Genomic DNA, 12648 nt, shown 5'->3' on the forward strand with positions numbered 1-12648 from the left:
CATGTGCAAATGGGAGAAATATCATGGTGTCTTATGTCCAGGTTCCCTGTTTAAATTATAATAAAGTAGTTTTACCCAGGTCTCCAACTGAAAATGGGGTGTCTCCTAGAATCTCCAAATAAAGCAATCACAATAGAAAGACTTAACACACTCACAAAACTCATTGCAGGGTGACAAATGGGCAATAAAAAGAGTAATTCTCATACAAAAGCAAATCATAGACTAAGACGCTAAGCCTTAAAAAATTATTTAAGTATTTTAACATTTAAAAAAATTAAAATTCCAACAAACAAATCCATCTTCCCCCTAACACTCGCTCAAACTACATTCTCACAAAAACCTAGGGGAAAACAATTCATTTTTTCCAAATACGCTGGAGGCTCCAATGACTTCTATCTGTACTTAAAAATTAATTCCAAGCTGCAACCAATGACCTCAAGTGACAGAAATCAAACCGTCACCTGCACACATCTTTGAAATACAATTCTGACAACTATGGACAAAGAGCAGTTAGGTAGCCTCAAGAACCTTCAGTGAAAAAATTCTCCACAATCTCATTACATACTGTATGAAAAAGCACTTCACTTTTAATCACCCTCTTGAATTCATTAAATACCTTGTTCTTGTACTTGGAAAGGGAGATTACATACTCTTACACAGATGATGCCTCTCTTTCAGAATCCCTCTCCGTATCAGCCTGACATAAACACCTTTCCAGTTTCTATCCATGCAGTAATTCCCCTTTATATATGTCCTGAGTCACTAACAGCATTCTTTTTGAGTTCTCTGAACTCAGCGTGTCCGAGCTGCTCATAGTGCCTTAACAGTGTTTCTGCATGGATGAGGGACACTACTGCCTATAGTTAAGCTTGTATACCTCTTCTCCATTACAAGTCCCATTTTCAGAACCTACAGCTACCAAATCTGCTCATCTACTCCAAATCCTGTAGAGGGAAGAATGCACTGTGTGTAGAGAATTTAGCTTAAATGATTCCAAGAACAAAACCCACAAAAATTCACAACCTCACTGATATTAAGATATATGTATCCTCCTATCAATTCATGATCAGAATCCATAGGCAATGCAATCTAACACAATTATACTCCTTTCTAGAAAAATACCACCTCACTCAGTGCACCAGGGCATATGGTGTTCAGTAAACAAACAGAAAAGTCTCTATTTATCATCACTCCTCAGTCTGAGCATTTACTCATCACATACTTGGAAAAAATTGCATTGACTATGGATTTTCTCACTGCCTTTTCCCTGCAAGCACTTCTCTGTAGTATTACAGCGCAGCACAAATATCAATGCACAACACTTTAGCAACACTTCTAAACAGTATTTTCCTTCTCCCAAAATAGAGGGAAAACAAGGCATGTAAAGATTAAAACTGCAAGTCCACTGAATCCAGTTGCCCAATCTGAGATGCCAGAATCTTTGATTTTCCAGAGTTAAGTGTTTTTCAAATCTTCAAATCTTATTGCTTCCTTAACTACAGTTGCAGTCATGAATGCTCAGATTCCAAAATCCTGAATCAGGCCTTCATAGCATAAGGAACAAACAGCTAATAGTCACCCTTGAATTCTTGCTGAAGTGATTTGCCTGGCAGTTCACATGAACTCCGCAGCAGAGGACAGGAGGGTCGATCCAACTTTCACAACAAAGGTCCACTGTCAACACCTCAACCATCCTTCCTTTCTGCAATGCCTCTACCTGCTCATTTGTGGTACACTCCCAAACACAGAGCAGTGGTCTAACATACAAAACACTCCTGTGAACCCTAAAGGAGGCAGGAGTGGTATAGAGTAGATAACACGCAGCTGCGTAATTACACAATGCAGATACTCAAAGAAGGTTGAATTAGTGCTGCCTGTGCAACCAACTACTGGCACATCCCAACTTCGAGTGCTATTCCTCAAATCTGCTGCTGTGTCCAGCAGCTTCTTGAATGTCATAACACTTTTGTTATTAATCACTATTCATTTTTGCATTTCTTAACAGTAATTGAAGTAACAATAAAGATGCAACAAAGAACAGTGACACACAGAACTCCTCCTCAAGTGTTATCAGTAATATAAACAAGCAAAGGTATTTGAAAAGCTCTCTTCTTTTTATTTAACGTGTACAAACTTTATTTGCCCTGTACAGCTCAAGCAACTTGCATGGCTCTCTAAACTTCCCCTGAATCCCTTCTAGTTATCACTAGTTCAAACCAACATTTGGAAGTTACTTCACCATTGTCGTCTCTCTTCATCCTCACCCAATAATGTTAAAAGTATCACAGTTCTGTTTCAGTTTTTCTGCTTAAGATACTGGCTATCAACCTGTCAACACTGATCACTTAAATCTATTCTTTTTCTCCTGTTTCCCAAAGAATATTTGATCCATGGCATTATTTCCTATCACAATTCTGAGAGAAAAAATGGTCTCTACACGTATTTTTGGAGGACCTTGTTCACAGACTCCACAGGGACAGCAGCATATGGTTCACACACAGCATGTTTCCTAAACCACCAGAGCCAGAAGCCTTTTTTAAAATGAAAACCTAGCTTTCTCAAAACCAGTAAGTATCTTGCCAGTTAAAATATCACTGATGTGTCCAGGTCTATTAATTATTAAATGATGATTCAATTTCTTAGTGAAAGCAGACAGCTTAATAATAAAGCAAATTACTGTGTCCCAGTATTTCTAATCACATTTGCAGCTGTTTATGTTTAATATTAACACTTTTTGTCCTAAACATAGCTCTCACTAGTTAAATTATCACACTAACTTGTTTTCAGATACTGCACTACACCTGTAATTATATGCATTAATATGCTACCACAGAGTAAAACTAACAACAGTATGAAATACTTTGACATACAAAGTTAGAAAATGCTTCAGATATTGGTGCAAATTCAAAAAACCTCACTGTTTTACATTACACATACAACTTAATCTGAATTTATTCTTCTACAAAATAGATTTAAGTAACAGAAATACAGAAGAATTTGTGATTACTCTGTATTGTGGAATAGCAAAATTCCATGTTTGGAGAAGACGCAAGCAAAGTTTTAAAATGCATCAGAAGGCAGCAAGTTGTGACTGGTCTCATAGATGCATATTTCATTATAAATTCACCAACACAGCATCTTTAGTACTTTGTATGAAAAACATGTTGCCTTGTTACCTGAATTAAGAGCTTTACATGGAAAAATAGATTAATTCTCTATGTAGTGGCAATTCTATAACTGACACTACATGAAATCTTAAAAGTTATGTATCAACTGCTGAGTGTTATTTGTCTTGACAGAAGTTTGTAGTACCCTTCTGCAGCTTTAGTATGACACAGCTATTGCATAATTACAAGGGACAGGAATCACTCTTGCTTTTAATGTTTTCAAAAAGTTTGTTATGGATAAAGTTTTATTTATGTTTTGTATCATGAACACACAGAAGATGACATCAGCCCAGACTCCCAATCTGTTCATTGTACAGCTAGAAGACTGGAGCTAACATTACCCTTACATTAGCTGTTTTCAAGAGGTTGGTATGAATTCAAGTGTAACTCTAGGATTTCTTCAATTTCAAAGACCAAGTTCTGTGTATTTCTTTTTAAGATGTACTTATTTATCCTTCTATTAAAAATAAGCACTCTTTTTAAAGATCTTAATGCAAGACATTCATACTACCCACAAAAAAGAGGAGCACCGAGACTCCAGCTCCCTAGAATACAAAGGGCTTGAAGCCAGCCGAGAACATTTGGAAACTCCACATGCTCCTGGCAGTCACTGCTCTCCATTCCTAGCTTTGTAACCACCATCCATTCTCAACTTTACTTCACCTGGGACTGGATTAACTGCAGAGCTCTGCTGATTCGTAAGAAATGCTGACAAATGGACATACGGCATCAAAAACAACGACCACCTGAATTGCTGCTAGCTCTTTGAAGCTTAAAGAATGTGTCCCTTAGTGAAAATAAGAAACAAAGTATGCTGGGACAGGGAGGCAGTCTGCAAGACCAAGAACCAAGTGGTGCAGGTGGTGTGGTGTTGGGAGCCCTCTGGAGCTGCTGGGTGTACAGAACCTGCAGCCAGGCCCTTGTATGACCAGTAATTCTGCAGCAACCTAGTTTCACTAAGTTGCAAAAAATGGGTCTTCTAATGATATTCCCAGAAGTTGCGATTCTCTACTTTTCTGCTGTCCTGGGTGGTGTCTACTGCCATAGAAGAGAATCATTGCTGGATGCATGTCCACAGAAAGAAAATGTGTAATATACAAAATATCTTCTGATATACTTTCTAGAGCATAAAAAATTACCTATCTGCTCCTCACAGGCTGCCACATATTACACCACCACATACTCCTCAACAGAGGGACTAGCCCAGAGAAACACAGCATGTCAATCCTATAAAGAGAACAACATGAAATTCAAGACCAGGGGATGACCTCATGTTGCATTCTAGAAAACCAAAGGCAGGGAATAGCTAGTCTCTTAACACCAAATCACAGAACAAAAATGGTTTTGAAGAAGTAGAAACAACTATCAACAGGAAGAGGTGGATAAACACTAACAGCTACTCTTTTGACAGTATTAACAAAGTCTCTCAAACACTGAATGAATATTTCAAGCAAGAGCAACAAGAATTCAATCTGTAGCTGTGCTCATGTGTTGGGTTTGTGTGTGTTTCCCTGAATTCAGGAGAAATGTGAGCCCAGAACTCATGTGTTAAATAAGAGCACAGTAAAAAGGTAGGCTGCTGTCAGAATTTTTCTGAAGGATAACAAAATCTTTTTCTTTTTAAAAAAACCCACAACCAATTGTATTTTATGGATTATTACATCAAAGAAAACAGTCAAGAAACCTCAAGGGAAAGTAAGCTTAAATCTCCTTCAGATACTTCTTGGTCTATTTAAAGTCTCAAGAGTTTGGAATTCCAACTTCTGCAGCATTTACCCTTCCAAAGACATGCTTTCCCATCATAAGACTGGTACAGCATCCAGATTCTGTCAGGAACAATCAATAAGTCTTGTTTGTAACTTTGAGGATGGACCATTTCAAAGGTAACACACAGAAAAGATATAATTTATTAAACATGATTAAAACTTGCTTTTTCCCTATACTGTATTCTTCTAAGACAGCCCTCCCCAAACTAGTTACACTGGATCAAAAACTGACAGCTGTGAATTGACACAATACAGATCTGAAACAAGAATTACTTTTGAGTGTTTATTCTGTAAGGATTTCCAGATTTATAGCAAAATTAAGTCTCCAAACCTCTTCTCCATCAAGTCGGAAAAGCACACCTTCCATATTAATATGAGTTACTCTAACCCTATAACTGAAGGTGATTAAAACAAAACATCTATAGTGTGAACAGAAGACTCACTGAGAAGGTAAGAGACAGACTAGATTTTTAATGAAAATGTATCACAAGGACACAGTGACAGATGTCATTTTTAATCTCACAGGGTTCTCATGGTTTCACTCATGCATGTGTGTGTGTGCACATACACACGTGAGGAGTCTACATCTGTGATACAAAATTACCAAAACTCACCCTCACTTATGAGGACAGACAATTATTTCCATTCTTTCTAACTAGGCACATCTAGAAAGAACAAACACTGATGAACCTGCTTCAGAAACAAAGTATTAAGCCTGGCTTTGTTAAGACACTCCTTTTAAAAGCATCAACAAATATACAAGCAAGGAAATGCAATTTTTCCTGCTATAAACAGAACCTAACACACAATATATATCACAACTTATGATATAGCCTTCATCAGAAACATACTTACAAAGAAAACTACTTTGAAATTTTCTCTGTCTTAACTGCTCAAGGACTGAAATGTCTTTTTAGCAAACATCACCATCTTTTATGACAGTTCAAACACATGATACTACTACCGTATTTTTAACCTGTTCAGGCTAGAAAAAGCTTGTATTCTACTACAGTACTTTAAAGAGAGCATCATGGATACAAGTATCACAGCAGACACAGACTGCATAAACACACAATGTCACTAACAGCAACTTTGTGATTAAAGGTCACTCCATTCACTATTGTTAGAAACTGCATCTTTAATCATAAAGAAACGCAGCATCTCCACCTTCTTGGGAAAACAGATATTTGGGGGGGTGTGTGTGTGTATGAAGAGTCACAGAAATAATTCATTACCCCTAACTTAATTTTAACTTAAAAAAAGCTAGTGGATTCAGGGAAGGCAAGACAATTCTTTGATACAGAAGCACACATACTTGCACAGACAAGAAGTCTGCAAAACTGTGACAGCACACTGAAAATCCATCATATATACCACTGGCCAGCACCTACCAACTAGAAGCCAACATAATTAGCCACAAATATTGAATTCTCCTATAAGGCTTCTGTCAAAACATTTTCAGATTAGGTAAAACAGAGAAATGAGAAATTGGATAAGAGAGAAAATGGAGAGAGGTGCTGAATTAAGTTCCTAACATGGCAGAAAGTTATCCTTTCAGGTGACAAACCCTGGTTTTACAGAGTATTCCAATACTAGTCCAAGCACCTTACCCACCGTTAAGAAAGGACCGAAAAATCAAGCGACTTTCTCCTGTTTTCACACTCCCATCTTCTTCTATAGAAATTCCTTTCTTAGCTTCCAGCTCTCTCTCCATTCTGCTCCTTTTGACTAATTCTGAACTACCAACCACGGCGGTAAACACAGTGGGACCAGGGCAAACACACACATTTCTCTGATCGTTTCTCTTAACGCCTCCAAACATGTCACTACATCAGCACTGGTTTCCTCTGCCACAAGACAAAACAGAAACAGGCAGCTCCCGGCACTACCAGAACACAAGCTACCCCTCGGCAGGGCCACGCAGGCTGCCCGCACACCTCTTCTCCCAAGCCCTGCACCGTGGCCTGGCTCCTCTTCCCGCCCGCCCGGCGCGACCTCGGGCACCAAGCGGGCCCCCGCTCCCATTCCGCTCTCGCGGGGTGCCAGGCCGCCCTCCCGGCACGGCCCCCTGCCGCGCCGCCCCCACGGGGCGCCGTGCCCGACCTGACCCGCCGCGGCGGCCGACACGTCGGCAGGCCGCCCTGCGCCGCCGCCCACCCGGACCGTGCCCGCCGGGGGCGCCCCGCACGCCCGTCTTTCAGGCGGAGGAGCGGGAGAAGAGGGGCGGAACAGCTCCCCACCGCCTCCCGGCTCCCGGCCCCACGTCCGGAGGAGCGGCGGGGGAGGCGGCCGGGCCTGCCGCAGGCCGCGCGGGGAGACAGGCCGTAACGGCCGCGGCCGCCTCCCCTCCCATGACACTGCAGAGCGGGGCCCAGCCGCCGCCCTCCGCTGCTGAGGCCTCCTTCCGCCGCCGGCTCCGCGGGCCCCACTCCCGGCGGCGGCGGCGCCATGATGATCGGCCTGAGAGGGCGCCGCGCCAGGCCCTAACGCCGGGCCGGGCCCCGGGACGCGCCCCCGCCACCGCGGCCTGGCGCCCCGCACCGCTCACCTTCATGTCGGGACATCCTAGTCCAGAGGCGGCGGCCCAGGCCCGTCTGGGGGCTCCCGCGGGCTGCTCGGGCGCCGCTGCGGCCTGGCCCCCCGCAGCCGCCGCACGCACGGAGCCCCGGTACGAGGGGAGAGGAGCCGAGGGCAGGGCCAGGAAGGAGGCAAAACTACAAGAAGCGGCGAGGAGACGGCCTCCTTCCACCTCCACCCTCGCTCGCCCTGCGTGGGGCGGATCCGGCGGCAGCGGCTTCCCGGGCGCCGTGACACGGGGACTCTGGGCCCCGCCAGCTGCTGGCGCCGCCTCCCGCTCCGCTCCGCCCGCTGCCGCAGCGACGGCGGGGCTGCCCACCGCGCTGGAGCGCTCCCGGCCCCTTTCCCTTCCTCCCGCCCCGGCCTCCCTTCGGGAGGAAGAGGAAATACTCCGCCGAGGCGGCGGCCCTCCCGCGCGGACTGCCGGGCCGGGAGCTGAGGGCGGCGGCGGGGTCTGGCGATGGGGCGGGCTCCGGGCGAGGAAACGGCTAAGGCGACGGAGCTTGGCAGCAGCAAAGTAGCCAACAAGACCAATCTGACCCAGAGGACAGGTCTTAATCACACGGTTTTATGTAAAAGGAGGGTGGGGGTGTGTATGTGTGTGTGTATATATGAGTGGCAGAGAGCAGTGCGCATGCACCGAACCGATTTTTCAACCACTGATAGCGTTACTCATTCTGCCAGCTGTGGGGAACGGCTCGCTGCGGACTCCAGGGCAGGCACAGGGCCGATTTTCTTATTTTTCCCCCTTCCCCCTTTGTCGGGCCTGCAGAGCACTCCTGCCAAGAGTGTGTTCCAGTCAGGCTCCAGCTCAGTAAGGAGGAGGACGTCCCACGTGCAGTGTGTCATCATACTCCAGACAAATGTCTTGGTCTCTCTCCCACCATGAGAGCTTTTTGTCCGGTCATGGTTGCTTCCTGCCCTGTCATGAAAGCAGTCTAGTCTTGAGATGAGTGAAAAACCTGTGGCAGGGCTGTGTTCCTTCCCTGGTTCAGATGTATGGGGTACATGCATCAAGCATCTTGATTCTGTGCTGCCTTTCTTGCTATAACTTCCTGGTGTCCCCCCAGCTTCCATCCCAGATAGCACCATCTCCCTCATCTCTGTCCATGCTATTCCCACCTTCCTTCATTTTCATATAAGTTTTCATCTTCTAACCTTCTCATGGCATTCCTCAGTATTTTATCTCTACCAGTCCAACACCTTCAACTTCACCATCTTATGCCATGGCCCCCATATGTCTGCCTCAGACTTGCAATTCTTATACAGTCATGTTGGTGAAGTACCTCCTCATTAGTCTCATTCGAAGGCCATGAGGGCCCACATGCCAGAGCAGCCTAAGCATCGAGCTGCAGTGAAAGGCAGGAATGAACAGTAAGATTTGAAAGGAATAAGTGTCAACCTCATTCCTTGCACCACCTCCCTCCCATGCCAATCATACTATTTAGCCTCTGCCTCTCCCCCTTACATGTGTATGCACACATCTGTCCCCTGTACTCTGGCCACCTGCTTCACTTCTGTCTTTCCCTTGGCCACGTGTGGTTTCATAAACACAGTACCTACTGAGAAGGTAACCTGGATCCAGTCTATCTAAAAGTCCAGTGGATTGTGGGCAGTTTCACTGGAAGCAAGCAGTACCTGTGTCTTGATAAGCTGTAGGAGAAACTGGGGGTCATTTTGACTGATGGGAATCAATGGCTTCACTGCTTCTGAAAGCTGGGCAAGAGTCAGTGACCATGCAAGGAGTTTGCAAGAAGGACACCACAGATGACAAGAAACTGAAGAGAAGTCTGCAACTGTCATAAAACTCACTACCAAACTATGAAAGTGGTATCTCCAAGATAGTTCTGGAGGTGAAGCTCTGCCCATCTTGCCAGCATTTCACAGCAACAGTGCACAGAGTGGGGCAGTGGGTCCTGTGTGCCCTACTACTTGATTTTAGCACCAGCATTTTTAATTGCAAATGACAATTATCCCACCCAAATGCAAAATACAGACCATCAGGTGCTCTTGGCTGATGCTACCTTCCAGTCCCTAGAAGAGCAAGCTAGCTTGCAAGCTGGTAACTCAGCTGACTAGCAATATCTTACCTCTGTGTGAGGCTGTGGTTCACTATGTACATAACTCTGCCTCACTCTGAGCACAACAATGCTGTCTTGGCCTGTGCTCAGTTTTACCCAGTTTCTGGCAGAATGGCCTCCCACAGGAGCTTCTTCTCATGCACTTGGTAAAATACAGACTGCAACCCAGGCATTTCACTGGGACCTGGAAGATTCAGTCTTTGGTCATGGAAGACCTTGGGCTAATCACCTCATCTCTCCATGCTTCAGTTGCAAAATGGTTTAATAACCTTTCCTGCCTTTATTAAGTGTATTCACAGGGATGTCCCTTGAGTGCACATGGTCCAGCACATCCTGGTGAGCCTCTCAGCACATGACTTTTCTGAAACACCCCTGGTGCCTGTAGCAGCCAAGCAGAATTCTGTGTCCTCTTCTCCATCTTTAGACTCCAGTCCAAAATTAAAACTGTAACCCTGTTATATAATAACTGTTTTCTTGCCTTAAGGCCAGTATCTACACCCAATGAGACAGTATAGAAAAAAGCCTTGGTACTTTTGGAATCACATTAAAATATGCCTGCATGTGCATTATATCCTTCAGTGGGAATTTTGCTGATAATCTCCTCTGCAAATGTAGCAAATACTGCAAATGTAAGACGCCCAGGCTCCCAGAGATGAGCATGTGACAACTCTGGCTGGTGTGGAAGGAGGTGCATAACAGAATTTGAAGATCCTTTACAAGGTCATGCCCACCAGTAGGAAATATTCTTATCTTCTTAACATCAACTTGGTAATCAATAGCCTGTACTGCCCTTGTTTTGAACAATATTGTTTCACAAACCCACATGCTGTTATTCCCCAGGAAGAATGAGAAAGAAAGATTTTAGTGAGGTTTATAAAGTTCTGGTGTGGATGGATCCTTCTGTCCCTAAGGGAAGAGCCTACCATAATCGGTTTTCTCATTTTTTCTATTCCATGCAGCAGAATAATCCATAGGTAAGACTCACTATAAAGCTGTGAGGAAAAAAAATTCAACATTAGTATTTTCCTGACGGGTAAACACAAGCTGAGAAATGAAAATTTACCTACCCAAGGTCATTCAAAGTCAGAATCAGGCAAGGGATTAGAGACCCAGATCTCATAGCTAATTAGGCCATTGTATAAGCCACAGTGAGAAACAGAAAAATCCATGAATTTTCCCAACATGAAATCATAAGATGATAAAATTTTTGCCTGGAAGTAATAAAACCCTCTGAATTAGGGAAGAGATGCTTGTGTGGCCTTGTGCAGTTCCTCTAGCTGCCACTGTGAAAGGGTTCAGTGTCTGGATCAGAGCAGAAGAGTTTCGGGTACTAAACTTAATAGTGACATCCTAGAGCAGAGCTCCTGAGTGGTAAAACTTTTCCATTAGGAGTTGCTTAGTCCATTAATCTCCTTGAAATCTTTCACCCCTTTGTGGGCTACTGAAAGCCCACTAAACAGTGGTTTTACTTGTTTCAGTGCAGTCCCTACCAGGCTCCATCTATTTGAGGAAGTGATCTCTGCTTCACTTTACTTGGACTTTTTATTACCAAGGTTGGGCACCCCACTACAATGCTAGGTCCTTGTCGGTTTGATGGTTCAGCTTCACACTTGGAGGTAAGATATTCTGTCACCACAGTGGTATAAAACTTACATAAATCAGTTGCTTGGATCAGTCAGGTCATCATAAGATAAATATGGAACTGTGATTAGATACATGCTCAAGTGTTAAATCTGCACACTGGCACATGTCAGGGCCTTCCACTACACTTTTTTTTCTAACTGCTACTTTTATGCCTTCTCTTGCTCAGTAGTCATTCAACATGCTATAGAGCTGCTTACTGTGTTCAGCGTGATCTGTAAAGAAGGCTTTTAAAATCAAACAGAAAGACAGTCTTGCTGCTTTCTAATTAATAAGAAAAGACCTGAAACAACTCTGCATACCTAGCATCTTCTGTTTTGTTCTGATGTCTGCACCATGGACAACTGTTCTGCCATGCTAATGGACCAGAAGACACAGACTCTGGGAGTCCTGTGGCTGTATGCTAGATAGGAAATGCTATTTCCACATAAATACTTCTTGTGAACTGAATCCTTTCAGGTTCCCAGGCCTACTGACAGTGTCTCACAATCCAACTTGAAGCGCCCAAAGCACTGAGGAACAGCACAAGCAAACTTGGAGTCATCAGGAACATCAGATACCTTTGCTTAGTGGGTCTCATTTAGAGCTTTTGCAATGGAATACAAGCATCTTGCTGGAAGAGAGCAGGGCTTGAATTTTTAGCAGAGACATCCCTGCTGTGGGAACTGTATTTGGCTTTGGAGTTAAACTGAGCTAAGCACAACTAAATATCCTATAAAATGCTCATCATCAGTTTAAACTTTTGTTAGAACTCTTCTTTTTGAATGCTGGACACCACTAGGGTGTGCAATGCAAGTGCTGCACCGATATGCCCATACTTCACTGGTAACCAGCAGCTATAGAAGCTGTTCCATTTTTCAGACACACAGTCCAGATGTAGAGTCATATTTGCTGTCTTTCCTGAGCAGTGATGCCCCCATGTTCACCTGCACATACCATGAAACTACTGCCTTCTCCCCAGAAAATCTTTTTGGAAGCTGGACAGGTGCTGTGAAGAGGTTAAACTGATAGGTACTTGTACACAGCCAGACATGCATGCAGGCACTGCACAGAATTCTAATACATTGCTGCTCTTTTCCTTTTATCAGCAAATATATCTAGACTTTGGCAAAATTGGGAACTCCCTTGTTAATTTCCCCACCTTTCCAGACCATTCCACTTTGAAGTTAGCATTCAGAGGTTATCCCAGATCTATCCTTCATTACTGAGAGCTTTCATTCTTCTCAGCAGTTTTTGATGTTGGTTAAGATACCAGATGTTGATATAAAACTAAAAGTGCCCCAGATACCTCTTTCCAACTTTTCTGGCCAAAGCTTTATGAAGAATTTGAGCCAAAATGAACACTGAAAATTCATCAAATCATTCTGTCCTCTTACAAAAATATTCCAAACTGACCACATACCCTTGAAACGGCAT

At 43.9% G+C, this 12648-nt stretch overlaps 1 protein-coding gene across 1 annotated transcript in view; it reads right to left on the minus strand.

Annotated features, from left to right (window-relative positions):
- The window catches only part of KCMF1 (potassium channel modulatory factor 1), a 60765-nt gene extending 48117 nt beyond the window's left edge, over window positions 1-12648 (minus strand). The window contains 3 exon segments of the mRNA XM_074856924.1: window positions 7482-7800; window positions 7802-8045; window positions 12635-12648. Coding sequence (XP_074713025.1) covers window positions 7482-7800; window positions 7802-8045; window positions 12635-12648 — 577 coding nt within the window.

Source organism: Strix uralensis, chromosome Z (genome assembly GCF_047716275.1).
Source record: "Strix uralensis isolate ZFMK-TIS-50842 chromosome Z, bStrUra1, whole genome shotgun sequence".
Lineage (NCBI taxonomy): Eukaryota > Metazoa > Chordata > Aves > Strigiformes > Strigidae > Strix > Strix uralensis.